At 44.0% G+C, this 22,864-nt stretch overlaps 1 protein-coding gene across 1 annotated transcript in view; it reads right to left on the reverse strand.

The window, feature by feature from the left end:
- The window catches only part of cfap47 (cilia and flagella associated protein 47), a 433,070-nt gene that overhangs the window by 96,353 nt on the left and 313,853 nt on the right, over window positions 1-22,864 (reverse strand). Inside the window, exons 53-56 of the mRNA XM_033032292.1 lie at window positions 17,614-17,725; window positions 8,626-8,730; window positions 5,935-6,091; window positions 3,222-3,317 (exon numbers count right to left, since the gene is read on the reverse strand). Of these exons, the coding sequence (XP_032888183.1) occupies window positions 3,222-3,317; window positions 5,935-6,091; window positions 8,626-8,730; window positions 17,614-17,725 (470 nt within the window). The remainder of the gene's footprint in view (window positions 1-3,221; window positions 3,318-5,934; window positions 6,092-8,625; window positions 8,731-17,613; window positions 17,726-22,864) is intronic.

The following is a 22,864-nucleotide window of genomic DNA, read 5'->3' on the forward strand; positions in this document are numbered from 1 at the left end:
ACAACCTTCCCACCCATTGATCTCTCTCTCTAGTTCCGGTGACAGACCATGAACAGCTAGGGCAGCAACGTATGTGTATCATGAATAAACAGTAGTAAAGACACAGTGTGTTATGACTCCTCTTTACAGTTATCCAACAAGGATTGAAGATAGGGGTATGAGAGTTGGGAAAGAGTCAATTGCCAACATTGCAACGACTTTTTAAGAGGGAGGAGTTGAATTTGGTATATTCAGCAGTCAGGAATGACAGTGGCTAAGTGAAATGTTGCAAGCTGGTGTTTTATTGACTTTTGAGTGGGTGCAGGAGTCAGTAAGCAAGTGGGATAATGCATAGTTGGGTATGGCAGGTCTGCATTCAAGGAGGTATTAGGTATTGGGGTTTGTCAGGACGAATGGGCAGAAGGAGATGGGGAGGGGTTAGATAGTTGGGTGAGATGTATAAGATGAGGAATTGCTGATGGAATCTGGAAATCATGAGTATTTGGAGGCCGGAACCAGATTGGGAGGCAGAGAGATAAATTATTTAAGATTGTTAACCTAAGGCAGACTCCCAGTGATGATTTGAAACCTGATCAGATGGGCAAGTTTAAATATTTGTATTTGAATAAGTTCTCTGAAAGCGCCACAAACATTATATCAACTTAAAGCAACGGGTGTAAAGTCAAGAATGTTTGATTGTTTTATGCACTGGGAATGGAACAATAAAATTGTTACATGCTGCAGCTTAACAGGCACATTAGCACAACAACGCAGCAGATAAATATACGATAATCAATAACAAAATAAATTATTATTAATATTTGCAAACCAGATCACAATAGTGCAAACCAAAATACCTAGTGTAACCTAAACAAAGTGCATAGTAGATCATTGGTGAGCTACATTTGTGGTTAGATTGTGCAGGGTGGTTGTATAAGCTGATAGTTATGTGAAGAAGCTATTCTTGATCCTGTAGGTCATGGTTGTCAGGCTCCTATACCTTCTTCCTGAAGGTAGCAGTGAGATGAGAGCATGGCCAGGGTGGTGTAGATCTTTGATAATATTAGCTACCTTTCCAATGCAGTACTTCCTGTAGACCTCTGCACCATTCTTTGATGGTGGGGAAATCAATATCTGTGATGGACCGGGCAACACCCATCACCTTATCCTATGCTTCCTTTGTTCCTGGGCTTTTGAATTTCCAAACCAAACCATGATGCAACCAGTCATTATACTCTCTACTGTACATCTGTAGAGGTTCTTTAGAGTTTTCTGTAACATACCAAATCTTCTCAATCATCTGAGGAAGTAGAGGTGTTGATGATCTTTCTTTGTGATTGCATTATTGTGCTGGGGCCAGAGATGACTGATGGCATATGCATTTCTTACATAGTGAGAAGAATAATGCCCAGATTGAAAAGGAGGCAGTGACTATCATCTTCACTGGTACAATTCCACAAATTCTTCTTGGGAAGACCCTTCACATTTGTGATGAATCATGCTACTTTTAGACCAAAATTAGCTCTCTCCCACATCCCCAAGATATGCTGGTTGTTATATCATTTGGCTATTGTGAGTGAGTAGTTGCGTGAATTAAAGGAGTGTTAATGGAAATGAGTGAAAGTAAAGGGAAACAAGGGCAGAAAAAAGAGATTGGTGGATTTGCTCAGACTGGAATAAGCTCAATGGGGTGAATGACCCAGATTTTGAATATACTGTATATTCCATATGAAATTAAATTTGTAGTCTGATAACTAACTGACAAAGACGCATTATGGAAGTTAAGTCCTAAAGGACTCAGCTAGTTCATTCAGTGATAGCACTGCTACACCATTCTTGGTCATGCACAATGCATTTTCCACCCATGCTGTCTCCTTGATATTTCAGTGTCTCTTCCAAATGTTGATCACCATCGAGGTGTGCTGATTCCTCAGCAGAAAGGAGATAGTAGGTGGAAATCAGAAGGTTTTCTTGGCCAAGTTTGACCTGGTGCTATGAGAGATCATTGGCCCTGGAATCAGGATTCTTGGGGCAACTTGCTTGCACCTGGAAGCATCCTGTCACCACGTCGGGTAGATCTGTCCTCTCAGTTAGACATCTATACCAAGAGAATGTGATGCAAGAGCTCTGTATGTGTGTGTGTGTTAGTACAACCATGGAAGGTTGTTGCTTAATTATTATGTTGGACAGCTTTCCTAGTTTAGTCATCATTCCCCCAATGTTTCTAAAACATCATATGAGGTCAAATAGGCTGGGATTGCCTTGTCCAAATTACAAAGACAATTCAAGTGATTTCATCAATTATTTAAGAAGTTAGATTACTTCAATGTTTCCAATTATTTCTTAACATTGTATTGTGTGTTTAATTAATTACAATTTCAAACACATAATGATTTTATAACAAAAAACAATTACTGCAATCTTAATAGGTTTGTCGCTGAATGTCGGAGATATTTAACATCTGTATGGAAAAGCATTGCAGCTTTGACAGATGTCTGCCTCTATTCCCAGCTTTGTCATCTGTCAGAAGCTGTCAGTGTGCTCCAGAGGTGGTGGTAGGGGGGGGGGGGGGGGGGGGAGAAGAGGTGGGGTCACAACACAATACTGCCGAAAGCCTGCTCACTACTGATGCCTCACAATGCTGAAGTGGCTGTCCCTTGAAGTGGCAGTCAGCTTGATTGATTCTCCAATCCAACTCAGGAAAGTGTACTGTAGGTGTCCAGGGTCTTGGATAGTGAATTTAAAGGCAATTTGGTTTGTTATTTTGCAAAGAATCCTTACAGCCATTTGAAAAATTTGTTGAGCAATAAAAGCTCTGCATGTGCAAAATTAAGTTATCTTTTGCTTGAGGTTTCTGTAAAAATGGCTAAGTAGTCAATACATATTTGGTCTTCCACTCAATGCACTGTTGGTATGATGAACATATGCCTCACTCAACAATTCATGCAAGGCTTTCAGAAAATCCACAACCTAGACTGTAAATGATGGCGACAGTGACACAGATACAGTATAATGTAAAGGTTCCAGAAAATCTGTAGAATGTATTAACTGAATAGTTTTGGTCTTGGACTTTTGAATCATATTACATGTTGGCTGGAATACTACGAGTTTTATAAAAAACTGCCACTAATGTGATGAAATATGTAATTAAATAACAATTTCAGATCTTATGGATTGAACATGTACATGATTTAAAAACTGCAGGAATGCACTTTTGGTCAAAATATTCTAAAAATCATTACCTCTACTTTGTTTCAATGGAATGCAGAAAACAACATGTTTGTTAATGGATTGTAGCAGATCTGCAGGACTTTTATTGTGGGTGATTTGTTCATCATCTGAAATGAAGGTTAAACTCCTTTTATAATTTACTTTCACATCCATGGAACAAATCTACAACAAATGCATTTTCCCATCATGTCAAATCAAAGTAAACCGTAAATAAGTGGAATATTTTAGAAAAATAGTGGTAATTTTCAACTTCACCTTCAACATGATCCCACCACCAGTCACATCTTCCTATCACCACCCCTTTCTGCCTTCTGCAGACCATCCCTCCGCAACTCTTTGGTTCACTCATCCCTCTCCCAACCCCCTCCCCGCTCAGGTACTTTTGCAGGAGATGTAACACACCTCTTTCTTCACTTTCATCCAGGAACGCCAGCAATAGACAACAGACAATAGGTGCAGGAGTAGGCCATTCGGCCCTTCGAGCCAGCACCGCCATTCAATGTGATCATGTCTGGTCATCCACAATCTGAACCCCGTTCCTGCCTTCTCCCCATATCTCCTGACTCCGCTATCTTTAAAAGCCCTATCAAGCTCTCTATTGAAAGTATCCAGAGAACAGGCCTCCACCGCCCTGAGGCAGATCATTCCACAAACTCACAACTCTCTGTGTGAAAAAGTGTTTCCTCGTCTCCGTTCTAAATGCCTTACCCCTTATTCTTAAACTGTGCCCCTGGTTCTGGACTCCCCCAACATCGGGAACATGTTTCCTGCCTCTAGCGTGTCCAAACCCTTAATAATCTTATATGTTTCAATAAGAAACCCTCTCATCCTTCTAAATTCCAGAGTATACAAGCCCAGCCGCTCTATTCTCTCAGCATATGACAGTCCCGCCATCCCGAGAATTAACCTTGTGAACCTACGCTGCACTCCCTCAATAGCAAGAATGTCCTTCCTCAAATTAGGGGACCAAAATTGCACACAATGCTCCAGGTTAGGTCTCACTAAGGCCCTGTACAACTGCAGAAGGACCTATTTTCTCCTATACTCAACTCCTCTTGTTATGTAGGCCAACATGCTATTTGCTTTCTTCACTGCCTGCTGTACCTGCATGCTTACTTTAATTGACTGATGAATAAGGAGCCTCGGATCCCATTGTACTTCCCCTTTGCCCAACTTGACACCATTTAGATAATAATCTGGCTTCCTGTTTTTGCTACCAAAGTGGGTAACCTCACATCTATCCACATTAAACGGCATCTGCCATACATCTGCCCACTCACCCAACCTGTCCAAGGCACCCAGCAGTTCCTCCAGGTGAGACAAAGGTTCATGTGCACCTCCTCTAATCTGATTTAGTGCTCCAGATGTGGCCTCCTTTACATCAGCAAAACCAAGTGAAGACTCAGCAACCATCATGATAGGCATAGGCCTGCTGGACCTCCCAGTTGCTAACCATTTAAACTTTCCTTCCCATTTCAATACTGACCTTTCTATCCTGAGTCTCCTCCATTGCCAGAGTGAGGCCACATAAAAGCTGAGGAATGGCATCTCATATTCTGCTAAGGTAGCTTACAACCCAATGGTGTGAACATTAAATTCTCCAATTTTATGTTACCCCTCACCCTTTATCTTCCCCTCTCTTCCCTGTGCCCTGCATGGGTGTAGACTCATTCTCCCACTATTCTGCCCCCCCTTACTCTTTCCTCTTCCACTTATATCCCTGCTGCTGGCTTCACATTTTTCACCTTATTGTAAACCCTTTTGTCACCTTTTAAACTCTATTCTGTCCACCTTTTGCCAATCACCCTCCCCCAGCCCACCTTCATCGGTCTATCATATGCCAAGCTTTGTCCTGCCTCCACTTCTTTTCCATCTTCCCCCCCCCCATAATCAGTCTGAATAAAGGTTCCATTCCAAAATATCACCTACCCACGTCCTTCAGAGATGCTGCCTGACCCGCTGAGCTACTCCAACACTTTGTGATTGATTTTATTTTATAAACCAGCATTTGCAGTTCCTTGTGACTACATGTTAGATAATATTCCCTATTTAAACTCCGTGCTTTGGCATTCTGCCGTTGCTGCTGGCCTGGCTAAGATCAATTAGACAAGCAAGTTCCAGAGCGTAAACATAATCAGCCTAGTATGGATTGCTCAACTACTTATTGGAGAAGACCACTAATCTGTTAGGGAAAGTCAATTAGCCCAGTGGTATGGATTTTGATTTCTCTAACTTCAAGTAACCCCGGCAATCCCTCTCTCTCTATCCCTCCCCACCCAAGTCGCACTAGCTTCTCGTTTTCACCCAACAAGCAGCTAACAATGGCCTTCCTTTATCATAGTTACTTTTTTGCATCTTTCATTCCTTGTTCTTTATCTCTCTACATCATCATCTATATCTCTCGTTTCCCTTATCCTTAACCAGTCTGAGGAAGGGTCTCTACCCAAAACGTCACCCATTCCTTCTTTCCAGAAGTGCTGCCTGTCCTGCTGAGTCACTTCAGCTTTTTGTGTCTATCTTCGGTTTCAACCAAAATCTGCAGTTCCTTCCTAAGCCTTTGAATAATCTATTTGTGATACCAGCATATTTTGATAAACAAGTTTTTTTATATGTGCTTTGCCACTAAATTTTAAGCTACAACTATTATAAAGTAACTATATCAATAATAAAAATTCAAAACGACAAATCTAAAATGATCTATTTTAATGAGCTTTGGTTCATTACCTGTCAGCACCACATCTACCAGAAGATAATCATCAGTTGGATTCTTGAAAGGCACGATAACTGATGCATGAGAGTTAACACAAGTGGTGATACTAACAGGGTCCATCTGAAGGGGAAGCAAGCCTATTCCTGACAGATGAAAGGTCCACTCTTGTAACTGTTGAGACAAATGGAAGGCAGTTAGCTACATAAGAAATCCATAACTGTTTCTTTCAGCAATAACAGTTAAATTGCTTGCAAAAAAATTAATTAGCAATGGCTATCACCATTCAATGACAAAGGAAAACTTTGGAACATTCACCAATGGCCTCTTTTTTGAAGAGAAAAGTGGGTGGAATTTAACTGGAGAAATTGATTGATTTGTGCAAATGATTCAGGAGTCAAGTTTGCTTTGATTTTTTTTTTTGTTAAGCAAAACCATAATTTGAAAGAATTATACAAGATGTTAAGGTGGTAATTGCATACAGGTCCTCCCAGGTTATGAAAGAGTCCCATTCCTGAGAACTGTTCATAGTTTGAAATGTGGCTGCTTGGCAATATATTTAAATATGGACAAGGGCAATGAATTATTAAAGCAGGGCATTCAACTCAACCGTCAGATAGTGCTGTGAACTGAGTTCACCCATGGCAAAAGATACCTGCAGCGGCAACAGCAAACAAAAATCCATCCTGCTGGTTTCCCAAGTGATTGCATCATCTACAGGCTGTACATAACAGGCATTCATAACCTGAGAAGGACTATAGAAACAATTGCTAATAAGGTAGTACTTGGGGAACTTCTGCCCATTTGCCTCATGTAATCTTTTGCTTGCACTTATAAAATGGCTTACTTGAATTGGTAAATGCCTCATATTCTCATCAATACCGGAAATCTATTGCAATTAACCAATGCAAATTGGCATAATGGCCCCAGTACTTATAGGGGAATTGACGACTGAATCAGCTCACTAATGCATTTGCATTGATAGGAGCAGACACTCAGATTTCTGATGACAATTTTAACTTTAGAAGTGGTGGATGAGTGTAAGGAAATCCTGCACATACAGTCCTGTACCTAGGGAAGCTCCCTCTATGTACACCATCTTCCACCCCAGCCCCAAACCCTTCCTTTCCAGCTGCTCACTGTCCACTAGGGATAGCGTGCTTCAAGACAAGAAAAGGTAGTGTAACTAATATCAGAAACTTTCAACCAGGACAGCTGGCTACTCAAGAAAGGTAGCATAACTAGCATCAGAAAGCTGCAAGTGGCAAAGTATTGAAACTCCTAACTTTGTCTGCAGAAAGTAAATAGCCGGACCTCAGATGCTCTGAGAGCTACTGAGGGCAGACATAAGATGCAGCAGGAAGTCTAAGGACGATGGGTGTTTTTGTTGTGTGTTTTTAAAACGACTGCAATTTGTTTTTAATCAACCAGTTGATGTATTTTCAACTTTTTATTCAATATATAACTGAATATGTTTCAATCCCCATTATTGAAGGTAGCTGATTTCTGTAAATTGTCCCTAGTGCGTAGGACATACTGTAGAACTAATGTCTGGGTGATTTCTGGTTAGTGCGGACTCGGTGGGCCAAATAGCCTGTTTCCACACTTTATCTCTTAACTAATCTACACTAATAGTCTGCCAAATTGGACCACAAAGCTCAAAGAGAATTTGTTAGAAGCTCATTCATGGTAGCTTCATGAACTCCTTCGGAGAAATGGTCAGTCTCAGAAGTTCCATTTCCATAAATAAATCAGAGATGATTACTGCCTGTATAGAAGTATCTCAATGTAATTCTAAAGATCACGATCAGTGAAGGTGCACTGCAGCAGTTTCCCATGAATGGCAGGATTGTGAATCTTATGATTGAAATTAACATTTTGGTAATTAACACGCAAGAATCTGACAGAATCTCAGAAAATAACTAAAATAACTTTGTCACCCAACAATTAAATGGAGCAAAATTAATTACAATATTTTAGGTATGGCCTAATTAAAGTTTGTCGAAATATTACATTGGTTCCCTTCAGTGGTCTTTTTTTCCACTTTCTTGCTAAAGCAGCCTCTTGTACATTATAACAGCAAATGCTTAACTGGAAACCTTTCACTGATCCAGTGGGTGAAAACAGTTGGGTTAATGTGTAGGAAGGAACTGCAGATGCTGGCTTAAATCGAGCATAGACACAAAATGCTGGAGTAACTCAGCAGGATAGGCAGCATCTCTGAAGAGAAGAAAAGAAGGAATGGGTTCTCTCTCCAGAGATGCTGCCTGTGCTGCTGAATTACTCCAGCATTTTGTGTCTACAGTTGGATTAATGATGTGGGCCAGTTATCTAACATTTTTATTCCAATTCCCATCTATATATTTGCAAGGTTTGTTTATCATTCCTTTAAGTGGATCAACCGTGGCCTTCTGCCTCATGATGCTAGCTCTGAAACTTTAGAGGCTCATGCCTTCTGACATATTGGTGCCTTTCTAGTCAGCAGGTTTTCGTTCAAAAAATATGGTTTACTATATATGCTTCACATATGTGCACAATCTATGTTAAATGCCATTCCCTTTTGCATCAGGACAATTCTTTTCTTTATCCTGATCCAAGGCATCTCGTCACCATAGATATTTGTGACATCTCTGAATTTACATAAAATTACCCAAACTTCTACTTCTATACCATTAATATAGATTATGAAAAGAAATGAGAAAACACACTTGAGGACACTTGAAGATAATCGTCGCGGAATGATTGCCTTTTCCCAGTGTTGAAGGGAAGAATTGGACAGGTACTTCAGTTGTAGTCAGAGGATTCACAATTATCTGTGAACAGGATGAAATAAAATCATTTAATTGATATGCATTTTTAAACTTATAATGGATTATATTGGCAATATGTTATTTATGCAAACAGTGCTTGGTAACCTTTCTACAGCCATCAGTCGACAGCTGAGATCACAAGGTGGTCTTGTGATTTAATACAGAATTTTTGAAGCTTATGGAAAACCGAAGACCACAATTGCATCTTGATGTCTGTATATTTGTTTCTGGTTACAGAAAAATGGTAACATATTCCAATGAGCAAAATATATGGCACAGCTGTATTTTAGGCCATGTGCCATAGGAAAGGAACATGATTTCCTGGAGACAAAAAGTCAGATAGATCTGGAAAGAAATAAGCAATGAAAGAGGAGATAGCTCTCAGGATTTGCAGGAATACTGAAGGGATTTTAATGGCCTCACCAAACTTGGAATCACAGTTCAAAGTTGAATTGCGGTTTGATAACACAAACAATGCTCAAATATTTCCATTTTCGCACCTTTGTCTATTTACTTCAATCACCACAATATACGGTACTATTTCTTCTCTTTTAATGCACCCATCAGACTGTCTTCCGGGTATTATAGGTGCATTGAAATCTGGTAATTTTCATTCTGACATACCTACAAAATATGACCCGTACCTTCATAATCAAAATAGCTCACTAAAACAATATTTTTAGTAGCAAAAGATGGTATCCACATCAGACAAGGTGTGACTACTCGGGCAGGCCATGGCTGCCTCTCGGTGTGTAATTGCCAAAGATTCAATAGTCTTTGATATTAAAGTCAATTACCTCTGCTAGATTAGACGAGCAAGTACAAGGTAACTTAAATTTCTTGAATGATTTTTATTTGAATAAAAGTTTTGTCTATTTTTATAATGACTTATTTTCTTTTTTCAAGGTCTTTTTTGATTTTTATACACTTTGAGTGTTTTACAATGTGTATGAATGTTAGGGATATACGGAAGAATTCAAAGTTCTTGACATATGTGACATAAGGTTGAAACTCAGGCATGACTTTGACATCTGTCGAAGATTGTATGTGGTTTCTCATGGGCAGAGCTTGCTCTCTCTTTGCAACTTTGGATCATGCAGCCTCTGGAAACAAGTTGTGAGCATGATTAAGAGACGATGCTTACATACCATTCCAATTGGGAATGTGGGGAGGAGTACACATTAAAGGGAAAGTTAGTAAGAAAATGGGATTGCTCTGAGCCAGCACAGACTTCATAAGCCAAATAACCTCATGACTTTGGTCCGGATGTCTATATTACTAAAAGTCTGATCTTGACCACTTCCTATTGTTCTGTATATTGTTTTTAGAAAAAACCCTGCCACTTACAGCTATGATTTTTGGCCATCTTACTCAGAGTCCCCCTCCGCTGCGCAGGACAAGAGGATTTTCCCCATCAATTAAAAATAAAAGAGTTATTAGTGTTTAAAAAATGTTGAGATTCTCTCTCCTGAAGGCCACGCCCCTTCCGGAGGGACTATAAAACCCGGAAGTGTGGAGGTGCCTCAGTTCTCTGCAAGATGGGAGAAGCGAGAGGTCGCAATTCTCAGTCTGAGCTGTGAATAACACTGAACACATGTCTACTAAACTGTAAGTGGTTTTACTGACCTGTCAGTGCCCTTAATGTGGTTTGAAAATATAGTTTGAAAATGCTAAAGCTGTGTTGCCTTTGGTTTGGAAATGCTAAAGCTGTGTTGCCTTTGGTTTAGAAATGCTAAAGCTGTGTTACCTTTGGTTTGGATATGCTAAAGCTGTGTTGCCTTTGATTTGGAAATGCTAAAGCTATGTTGCCTTTGGTTTGGAAAGTGCTAAAGCAAGATGCGTTGCCTTTGGTTTTGAAGGTGCTAAAGCAAGCTGCATTGCCTTTGGTTTTGAAAGTGCTAAAGCAAGCTGCGTTGCCTTTGGTTTTGAAAGTGCTAAAGCAAGCTGCGTTGCCTTTGGTTTTGAAAGTGCTAAAGCAAGCTGCCTTGCCTTTGGGTTTGAAAGTGCTAAAGCAAGCTGCCTTGCCTAATTAGAGCTGCTTTGCCTAATTAGAGCTGCTTTGCCTAATTAGAGCTGCCTTGCCTTCTATATAATTAAAAGTATAATCTTGACCACCTCCTGTTTGCGCTTTATATTGATTTTAGAAAAAACGCTACCATGTACGACTTTGAATTTTAGCCATCTTACACAGTCCCCCTCCGCTGTGCAGGACAAGAGGATTTTTTGCATGGATGAAAAATAAAAGAGTAATTAATGTTTAAAAAATGTGGAGATTCTCTCTCCTGAAGGCCACGCCCTTTCCAGAGGGACTATAAAACCCAGAAGTGTGGAGGTGCCTCAGTTCTCTGCAAGATTGGGGGAGCGAGAGGTCGCAATTCTCAGTCTGAGTTGTGAATAACACTGAACACATGTCTACTAAACTGTGAGTGGTTTTACCGACCTGTCAGTGCCCTTAATGTTGTTTGAAAATGTAGCTTGAAAATGCAAAAGTGTGTTTTGGTTTGAAAGTGCTAAAGCTGTGTTGCCTTTGGATTTGAAATTGCTAAAGCAAGCTGTGTTGCCTTTGGTTTTGAAAGTGCTAAAGCAAGCTGTGTTGCCTTTGGTTTTGAAAGTGCTAAAGCAAGCTGCCTTACCTTTGGTTTTGAAAGTGCTAAAGCAAGCTGCCTTGCCTTTGGTTTTGAAATTGCTAAAGCAAGCTGCCTTGCCTTTGGTTTTGAAAGTGCTAAAGCAAGCTGCCTTGCCTTTGGTTTTGAAAGTGCTAAAGGAAGCTGCCATGCCTAATTAGAGCTGCCAAGCCTAATTAGAGCTGCCGTGCCTAATTAGAGCTGCCGTGCCTAATTAGCGCTGCCGTGCCTAATTAGCGCTGCCGTGCCTAATTAGAGCTGCCGTGCCTAATTAGAGCTGCCGTGCCTAATTAGAGCTGCCTTGCCTTCTATATTTATTAAAAGTCTAACCTTGATCACAACCAGGAAGTGGTCAAGATTAGACTTTTAATTATATAGAAGGCAATGCAACTCTAATTAGGCAAGGCAGCTGTCAATCACACCATGAAGGCCACGCCCCTTCTGATGGGAGGGGGGAGGGACTATAAAACCCAGAAGTGTGGGCGTGGCTCAGTCTCTGCAAGATGGGGGAGGGAGAGGTCACGACTCGCTGTCTTTAGTGGCCTTGCACCCTGCTTGAAATGGTATGAAACTGCACTTGAATTTGGTGCCCTTGCACCGTTTGAAATGGAATTTCAAGGAATAGCCGTGAGTCAACTGCGAGCCCACCAGCCATGAGTGAGCTGCCAGCACAACAGGCTTGAGTGACTGAGCCGCCAGCCCAAGAATCCATTCGGCCCACAATGTCCACACTAGCCCTCTGGAAAGTACATACTAGCCCTCTGGAAAGCCCTCCCTTCAACGCACAACACCCATACTAACGCTCTAGACCCCCCCCCCCCTCTAGGGGTATTGTTTAACAATGGTTCTCTTCCTCTTTGTGCTACTTTTATTCCTCATTCTGCTGGCCCTGGTAAATGGAAGGCTCATCACTTCTGACGGCCAAATTTTACACATATAGTACACCACGTTGGATTTGAAGATAGTGATAATTTGTAGAGGTTTTCAGGATCATCTAAAATCTTGGAGGATGTAGTAAAAATGCCCATAGGATTTCTGCTGGCACCAAGGATCTGGGATGACGTTGGCCTCCTGATAGAAATGATGACCTAAGTATGTAGGCAGTGCTGCCTGTAGCCAAGTTGCCAGTAAGTATCCTGATGGTCCAGTGGAATTGAAGTAATAAACATGATTGAGTAAGGTTGAAGGCATCATGGTGCTGGTTGCACTTTGCACCATCTGTGATCACAAAAGGGATGAATAGAGGGTAGCACTGTGGCATCTGGTAGCGCTGCTGTCTTACAGCGCCAGAGATCCAGGTCTGATCCTGAATATGGATGCTGTCAGTATGGAGTTTGTACGTTCTCCCTCTGATCACGTGGGTTTCTTCCGGGTGCTCCGGTTTCTTCCCAAATTAGAAAGAGGTGCAGGCATTGTAGGTTAATTGCCTTCTTTGAATTGCCCCTAGTGTGCAGGACCTAGTCTACCAGTGATCGATGGTCAGCGCAGACTCAGTTGGCCGAAGGGCCGGTTGCCATGCTGCATCTCTAAATTAAACATGAAGGAGAGTTGGATAGTAGATGACCCTATGGGTGCTGAAGGAGCCTGTTAGTCCTGGCAAAGCCTAATCCACTCATATGGTGTTTGTTCTGATCAAAGAAGGAGTCATAGATCATCTCCTGAAAAAGACAAATTCATCAAATGTCTTAAATCATACAGCAATCTAGTCCTCTATCATTCTGTTTCTTTCAATTTTGAAGATATGTAGGTGTTTGTCCAGAGACAGTATCACATCCTTGATGCAGCAATGGCAAGCTCTAGAGATGGCAAGCTCCAGTTCGGACCCCAACCGGACCATCGGTACCGACTGGCTATCCACTGGCATACCCAGCAATTCTCCAACCGGGCACTGAGATCCACCCTGGTCGCGATGCGCCGGCACCAACAGGACCTCACATCGACACTCCCTGTACTTCAGGCCTCACTAACCCAGACCTGCAACGGACCCCAGCTGTATTTCATCCGCCGGAAGATCCACCTCTTTAATAAAAAATTCCTGGCCTACCTTAATTCCACCAAGGACCTTAAATTATCCCGACTCCAGGCCGCTCCCGATGCCTACACTCCGCGACTCGACCGCCCGCAGACTCCGGGCCCCAACTCTGGCCCGCATTGCCTGCCCGAGTCCCGCAACGCCATCTTGGCCACTAGGAGCGACTTCCATACTCACCGGGACGCCGCCTTCACCGACCTCCACATCGATGCCGCCGACGACCCTCACCTGCCGACCGATGACGCCCAGCCTCGCAGCTTCTACGGTAACTTGGACTCCCTCCCCATCGCCGATTCCTCCGACATCGCCGCCCGACCCGACATCGCCGCCGAACCGGGGCGCTCTCAACATGGCCGCCGCTACGCACCCGATTCATCTCGCCGCCGACCTGCCGACCATCCGCCCACCGGGACGACCCTCGCATCGCCCGCGGACCCCGACTCAACCACCACTGGACTCCGACCATCGGGTCCGGTGGCCCGCGCCACTCGACTCCGACCATCGGGTCCGTTGACCCGCGCCACTGGACTCCGACCATCGGGTCCGGTGACCCGCGCCACTCCACCCCCCTCCAGCAACCCACAGCCGTCGCCTTACCTGGAGCCTGGACTCTGCACTGGGCCTGCAGCCTCCACGCTGCTTACTCCCACTCTCCTGGACTTAACTCCACTGGGTCCTAGCGCCCGTCTGCCCAGCCGTGCTAACCTCAGTGGCTGCTCCACTGACCCTCCCCCATCCCCCCCCAACCATGTCACACCCGCTCTTCCCCACCCACATTACAGCCCTCTCTCCCCCCCACCCCCTGACCACCCACCACTCCTCCAACACCCACAACCCCCCCCCCCCCCCACACATCGCCCCGTCCCCAGTCTACCCACCTGCCTTCCTCTGGCCCCAACTCCCACCCCTGCCGGGTGTTCACCATCCCCCCCGACCTCCCCCTCTCCCCCACCCAACGGTCTGTCCTCAGCAGAGGTCTCACCTTTGTCGCCCTCCATCCCCATCTCAATGAGTTCCGCGCCCACCATGACTTGGAGCGCTTCTACCGTCGTCTCCGCCTTAAAGCGCACTTCCATGGGAAGGAGTCCTCGCCCCCCAATGATGACCCCTTTTCCCGTCTCCAACGCACCCCCTCCTCGTGGAACCCCCCTCATAAAGTCCCGGCTCTGGAACTCTTCATTCAGAACTGCCGCCGCGACGTCAACCGCCTCAACTTCTCCACTCCCCTGTCTCACTCTAATCTTTCCCCCTCTGAACGCACTGCCATCGAATCACTCCGCAAAAACCCAGATTGGGTCATCAAACCAGCCGACAAGGGAGGTGCCGTGGTAGTCTGGCGCGCCGATCTCTACAAAGCTGAGGCCACGCGCCAACTCTCGGACACCTCCTCCTACTTACCCTTGGACCATGACCCCACTGACGAGCACCAGGCCACCATTTCTAGCACCATCACCGACTTCATCAATTCCCACGCCCTACCTGACCAAGCCTCCAACCTCATCGTTCCCCAGCCCCGCACGGCCCGTTTTTACCTTCTCCCCAAAATCCACAAACCCGGCTCTCCCGGCAGACCCATTGTCTCTGCGTGTTCGTGCCCCACCGAACTCATCTCCACATACCTTGACTCCATCCTATCCCCCTTGGTCAAATCCCTCCCCACCTATGTTCTAGACACCTCAGACACTCTCCGCCGCCTCCACGCATTCCACTCTCTGGGCCCTCACCCCCTCATCTTCACCATGGATGTCCGGTCACTCTACACCTCCATCCCCCACCAGGATGGCCTCGGAGCCCTCCGGTTCTTCCTCGACCAGAGGAGCAACCCATACCCAGCCACTGACACTCTCCTCCGCTTAGCGGAGTTGGTCCTCACCCTCAACAACTTTACATTTGACTCCTCCCATTTCCTCCAAACACAAGGCGTAGCTATGGGCACACGCATGGGCCCCAGCTACGCCTGCCTCTTTGTCGGGTACGTTGAACAATGCTTGTTCGAGACGTACCAGGGCCCCATCCCCGACCTCTACCTCCGTTACATTGACGACTGCTTTGGTGCCACCTCCTGCACCCACACACAACTGACTGACTTCATCCACTTCACCACCAACTTCCATCCGGCACTCCAATACACCTGGACGATTTCCGACACTTCCCTACCATTCCTTGACCTCACCATCTCCATCGCAGGGGACAGACTCCTGACCGACATACATTACAAACCCACTGACTCACATGGCTATCTGGACTACACGTCTTCCCACCCTGCCCCCTGTAAAGACTCCATCCCCTACTCCCAATTCCTCCGCCTACGCCGCATCTGTTCCCAGGATGAGACATTTCATACCAGGGCATCGGAAATGTCCTCGTTCTTCAGGGAACGGGGATTCCCCTCCGCCACCATAGATGAGGCTCACACCAGGGTCTCATCCATACCCCGTAACACTGCTCTCTCTCCCCATCCCCGCACACGCAACAAGGGCAGAGTCCCTCTGGTCCTCACCTTTCACCCCACCAGCCGGCAAATACAACACATAATCCTCCGCCATTTCCGCCACCTCCAACGTGACCCCACCACTCGCCACATCTTCCCATCTCCCCCCATGTCTGCCTTCCGCAAAGACCGCTCCCTCCGCAACTCCCTCGTCAATTCTTCCCTTCCCTCCCGCACCACGGCCTCCCCGGGCACTTTCCGTTGCAACCGCAAGAAATGCAACACCTGTCCCTTCACCTCCCCCCTCGACTCGATTCAAGGTCCCAAGCAGTCGTTCCAGGTGCGACAAAGGTTCACCTGTATCTCCTCCAACCTCATCTACTGCATCCGCTGCTCTAGATGTCAGCTGATTTACATCGGTGAGACCAAGCGTAGGTTGGGCGATCGTTTCGCCGAACACCTCCGCTCAGTCCGCAATAACCTACCTGACCTCCCAGTGGCTCAGCACTTCAACTCCCCCTCCCATTCCCAATCCGACCTCTCTGTCCTGGGTCTCCTCCATTGCCAGAGTGAGCAACAGCGGAAATTGGAGGAACAGCACCTCATATTCCATCTGGGGACCTTGAGTCCTTATGGCATTAACATTGAATTCTCCCAATTTGGCTAGCCCTTGCTGTCTCCTCCCCTTCCTTAACCCTCTAGCTGTCTCCTCCCACCCTCCCATCCGCCCGCCCTCGGGCTCCTCCTGGTTCTCTACCTCTTTGTGCTACTTTTATTCCTCATTCTGCTGGCCCTGGTAAATGGAAGGCTCATCACTTCTGATGGCCAAATTTTACACATATAGTACACCACGTTGGATTTGAAGATAGTGATAATTTGTAGAGGTTTTCAGGATCATCTAAAATCTTGGAGGATGTAGTAAAAATGCCCATAGGATTTCTGCTGGCACCAAGGATCTGGGATGACGTTGGCCTCCTGATAGAAATGGTGACCTAAGTATGTAGGCAGTGCTGCCTGTAGCCAAGTTGCCAGTAAGTATCCTGATGGTCCAGTGGAATTGAAGTAATAAACATGATTGAGTAAGGTTGAAGGCATCATGGTGCTGGTTGCACTTTGCACCATCTGTGATCACAAAAGGGATGAATAGAGGGTAGCACTGTGGCATCTGGTAGCGCTGCTGTCTTACAGCGCCAGAGATCCAGGTCTGATCCTGAATATGGATGCTGTCAGTATGGAGTTTGTACGTAGTCTGAAGAAGGGTTTCGGCCCGAAACGTCGCCCATTTCCTTCGCTCCATAGATGCTGCTGCACCCGCTGAGTTTCCCCAGCAATTTTGTGTACCCTCTAGAGATACTGCCTGACTCATTAAGTTACACCAGCACTTTGTCTTTTACACAAGATCTGAAGTTCTTTGTGTCTCCTTGCTAATATACCTGCTGTAGCCATAAATATCCCCTGTGCAAATGTTAATACACAGACAACTGACATACTACTAAATGGCTATATTGAAATAACAAATGCATTTTATGGTAGGTAGGTAAAACCACCTTTACAGTGCTCTCTTCTTTTCCCCTTTGCCAGGCAGCTTTTACATGTTGCTATTTTCTTTGCAATAACAACGACAATCTTTAGATTTTACTTCATACTTTTAGACTTTAGAGATGCGGCATGGTAGATACACTTGCACTATCCTCATTATTTAACTGGAAGATATTTATGCTGATCTAATACTGTGAATTGTATGTCTCCAAACAAAAACAAATACTTTGGTTATATGATCATTTTATACAAATACGTACCTCCTTTCTTGGATCAATTTCTACTGAAAAATTTGTTGGGTTGCTGTTGACAAATTTCAATTTCAGAGTTTCAATAGAAGAATTAGCGAGAGGAATGAACTGACGAGCCCATCTGCAGAAAGAATTATCATTAGATGCAATGATTGCACAAAACTACTCCTTCATTTTAGTAGTTCTACATTTTAAGTAAAAAAGTCTTAAGCACATCAGCAAATCATCCAGTTTTCAGCTTTCAGCATAATTTTGTACCACATTCACCAGAAGCATGAATAAAAAACATTTAAGTAAAGTTCAAATAATCTTTCAGAAATTATATAGGAGCATAACAATATTGTGTAGCTTCTCTGCAACTAACTTTGAATAGTGAATGTATGATGAGATTTCATATTTTTTCGGTATTTGCTAGATATTTTGGCATAGTACACATAGTGCACAGCAGAACGGGCACACAGCCATTCAGGTACACAGCAGAAGAGGCACACAGCAATACATACAGTGGCTTGCAAAAGTTTTCATACCCCTTGAACTTTTCCACATTTTGTCACGTTACAACCACAAACGTAAATGTATTTTATTGGGATTTTATGTGATAGACCAACACAACGTGGTGCATAATTGTGAAGTGGAAGGAAAATGATACATGGTTTTCAAATTTTTTTACAAATAAAAAACTGAAAAGCGTGGCGTGCAAAAGTATTCAGCCCCCCTGAGTCAATATTTTGTAGAACCACCTTTCGCTGCAATTACAGCTGCAAGTCTTTTGGGGTATGTCTCTACCAGCTTTGCACATCTAGAGACTGAAATTTTTGCCCATTCTTCTTTGCAAAATAGCTCAAGCTCAGTCAGATTGGATGGAGATCGTCTGTGAACAGCAATTTTCAAGTCTTGCCAGAGATTCTCAATTGGATTTAGGTCTGGACTTTGACTGGGCCATTCTAACACATGAATATGCTTTGATCTAAACCATTCCATTGTAGCTCTGGCTGTATGTTTAGGGTTGTTGTCCTGCTGGAAGGTGAGCCTCCACCCCAGTCTCAAGTCTTTTGCAGACTCTAACAGGTTTTCTTCCAAGATTGCCCTGTATTTGGCTCCATCCATCTTCCCATCAACTCTGACCAGCTTCCCTGTCCCTGCTGAAGAAAAGCATCCCCACAGCATGATGCTGCCACCACCATGTTTCACAGTGGGGATGGTGTGTTCAGGGTGATGTGCAGTGTTAGTTTTCCGCCACACATAGCGTTTTGTATTTAGGCCAAAAACTTCAATTTTGGTCTCATCTGACCAGAGCACCTTCCTCCACATGTTTGCTGTGTCCCCCACATGGCTTGTGGCAAACTGCAAATGGGACTTCTTATGGCTTTTTTTCAACAATGGCTTTCTTCTTGCCACTCTTCCATAAAGGCCCGATTTGTGGAGTGCACGACTAATAGTTGTCCTGTGGACAGATTCTCCCACCTGAGCTGTGGATCTCTGCAGCTCCTCCAGAGTTACCATGGGCCTCTTGGCTGCTTCTCTGATCAATGCTCTCCTTGCCCGGCCTGTCAGTTTAGGTGGACGGCCATGTCTTGGTAGGTTTGCAGTTGTGCCATACTCTTTCCATTTCGGATGATGGGTTGAACAGTGCTCCGTGAGATGTTCAAAGCTTGGGATATTTTTTTATAACCTAACCCTGCTTTAAACTTCTCCACAACTTTATCCCTGACCTGTCTGGTGTGTTCCTTGGGCTTCATGATGCTGTTTGTTCACTAATGTTCTCTAACAAACCTCTGAGGCCTTCACAGAACAGCTGTATTTATACTGAGATTAGATTACACACAAGTTTTTTTTTTTGTAAAAAAATTTGAAAACCATGTATCATTTTCCTTCCACTTCACAATTATGCGCCACTTTGTGTTGGTCTATCACATAAAATCCCAATAAAATACATTTACGTTTGTGGTTGTAATGTGACAAAATGTGGAAAAGTTCAAGGGGTATGAATACTTTTGCAAGCCACTGTATACACAGCAATTATTTGAAATTACATTTTGCTGTAACCTTGTAACTTATTATCTCCCATGTGCAATCAAATTCCCACCTTTGATTTTATGGCCACTTACTACACTAATGGCCAATTTACGGCAGTTAATTAAGCAATTCGTTTTTTTAATTGTATATTTCCAGAAACCATTTATTTTATTATTTTTAATAGCAGCTGTTCAACTGGTTACAACCAATCACCTCTTCGTCCACTCTATTTTGGGACTATTTATTGCTTTCTCCTCTCCCACATAAGCTGGTATACAATTTCATGGGAGTACATTTTCATGGGAGTAAATTTCACTTTGCTATCACACCAAAAATATTGTTCATTGTGTGTGATTCTTTGCAGATTATTTATGGAAACAGCTTGGTACACTTATAAGAAAATTATTCTTAATTGAGCAGAAGCTATAGATTACTTTTCCCTCTCTTCACACCCAACACCTGACAAGTCATGAAATGAGGAATGACATTGAACTTTTGATGACTGTATATCTCAGTAAACCACTGGAGAAATTCATCAGGGGTATCCTCCAATATGGTTAATTATTCATTTAAATGACGTCAAAATTCATTGCCAACAATCATGTTTCCATGTCCAATTTCAAGCTTATTTCAGAAAGTTACAAAGTCGTCTTGGGGAACATTAATTTGGAAAATGTTGAAATGTTCAGTTAGTCCAGCAGCATCAGACAGAAACAGAGCTAACTTCAGTTGAATGATGACTGAACATGAAAAGTTTGAAACAAAATAGGTTATAAATTGTAGGGGAAGAGCAGAGGGTCAGGGGCCACAAAAAGAAAGATCTAGGTTATGATAGAGACCAGCAGAGTTTGAATGAGTGGTGGTGATATTGGTTGAAATGGTAATCAAGATAGTCTGAAATAGGTGTAAATAGGGTGAGACAAGTGGAATATGAAACATGAGGAGAGTAAAAACAATTATGCTGTTAACATGAAACACAAGGCTAAAAATGGTTATCGGAAATATATGAATTCTATGTTGATTCTTGAAGAAGCTGGAATGCAAAGTCGTAAGATGAGGTAGAGTTCTTGAGATCACATTAAACTTTGTAGTAATAGTGTGTAGGAGGCTAAAGATCAAAGTGGAAGTGCAATAGATAATTAAAGTGACAAAGAACTGGAAACTTTGGTTACCCCTGCAAATTAAATAGCAATGTTTTACAAAATCTATATTACTAAAAGTCTGATCTTGACCACTTCATGGTCTATATATTGATTTTAGAAAAAAACGCTGCCACTAACGGCTGTGATTTTTGGCCATCTTACTCAGAGTCCCCCTCCGCTGCGCAGGACAAGAGGATTTTTCCCATCGATTAAAAATAAAAGAGTTATTAGTGTTTAAAAAATGTTGAGATTCTCTCTCCTGAAGGCCACGCCCCTTCCGGAGGGACTATAAAACGCGGAAGTGTTGAGTGCCCGGTCATTCTCTGCAAGATGGGGGAATGAGAGGGTCACGTCTCTCAGTCTGAGCTGTGAATAACACTGAACACATATCTACTAAACTGTGAGTGGTTTTACTGACCTGTCAGTGCCCTTAATGTGGTTTGAAAATATAGTTTGGAAATGCTAAAGCTGTGTTGCCTTTGGTTTGGAAATGCTAAAGCTGTGATGCTTTTGGTTTGGAAATGCTAAAGCTGTGTTGCCTGTGGTTTGGAAATGCTAAAGTTGCCTTGCCTAATTAAAGTTGCCTTGCCTAATTAAAGTTGCCTTGCCTAATTACAGTTGCCGTGCCTAATTACAGTTGCCGTGCCCAATTACAGTTGCCTTGCCCAATTACAGTTGCCTTGCCCAATTACAGTTGCCTTGCCCTATTACAGTTGCCTTGCCCTATTACAGTTGCCTTGCCCAATTACAGTTGCCTTGCCCAATTACAGTTGCCTTGCCCAATTACAGTTGCCTTGCCCAATTACAGTTGCCTTGCCCAATTACAGTTGCCTTGCCCAATTACAGTTGCCTTGCCCAATTACAGTTGCCTTGCCCAATTACAGTTGCCTTGCCCAATTACAGTTGCCTTGCCTAATTACAGTTGCCTTGCCTAAATACAGTTGCCTTGCCTTGCCTAATTACAGTTGTCTTGTCTAATTAAAATTGCCTTGCCTTCTATATAATTACAATTCTAAACTTGACCACTTCCTGTTTGCGCTTTATATTGATTTTAGAAAAAACGCTACCATGTACAGCTGTGATTTTTGGCCATCTTACTCAGAGTCTCCCTCCGCTCATCAGGTGCCGAGGATTTTTCCCATCAATGAAAAATAAAAGAGTTATCAGTGTTTAAAAAATGTTGAGATTCTCTCTCCTGTCAATCACGCCATGACGGCCACGCCCCTTCAGGTAGGAGGGGGGAGGGACTATAAAACCTAGATGTGTGGGCGTGGCTCAGTCTCTGCATGATAGAGGAGGGAGAGGTCACGATTCACTGTCTTTGGTGGCCTTGCACCCTGCTTGAAATGGTGTGAAACTGCACTTGAATTTGGTGGCTTTGCACCCAGCTTGAAGTGGTAAGAAACTGCACTTGAATTAGGTGGCCTTGCACCCAGCTTGTAGTGGTAAGAAACTGCACTTGAATTTGGTGGCCTTGCACCCTGCTTGAAATGGAATTTCAAGGAATAGCCACGAGTCAACTGCCAGCCCATCAATCGTGAGTGAGTGAGCTGCCAGCACAACAGGCTTGAGTGACTGAGCCGCCAGCCCAAGAATCCATTCGGACCACATTGTCCATACTAGCCCTCTGGAAACCAGTCCCTTCAGCCCACAACACCCATACTAGTGCTCCAGAAAGCCCCCCCCCCCCCCCCCCCCCCCCCCCCCCCCCCCCCCCCCCCCCCCCCCCCCCCCCCAGGCCACCAATATTGGAATTGGTGGAGAGGTGGAATATTGCGTTGGGGAACCAGTCCTCCCGTGTGATGCTGGGACCCAACGGGTCCCAACTTAGTCTAGTAATCATTAAATCTGTCTTTGGTTTCCTCGGCACATCAGAGATGATGTCATCAGCATCAAAGGCAATTCACAAAATTGGAAGTTGATTTGCTCCTTCATCTTCAAGGACTGTTTGTATCCTTGGGTAATGAAAAGGGGAGAACTCGAAGGCCAACTACAGCCATTCAGTCGCAAAGGAAAGTGTCAGGAAAGAAGAGTGGCCTATTGTTGTCGAGTAAAGAATAGTGAGGGCTAATGATTAGTAAATAGCGATGTGGATTGTGCTA

The sequence above is a fragment of the Amblyraja radiata genome, chromosome 14 (genome assembly GCF_010909765.2).
Source record: "Amblyraja radiata isolate CabotCenter1 chromosome 14, sAmbRad1.1.pri, whole genome shotgun sequence".
In the NCBI taxonomy this organism is placed as follows: Eukaryota; Metazoa; Chordata; class Chondrichthyes; order Rajiformes; family Rajidae; genus Amblyraja; species Amblyraja radiata.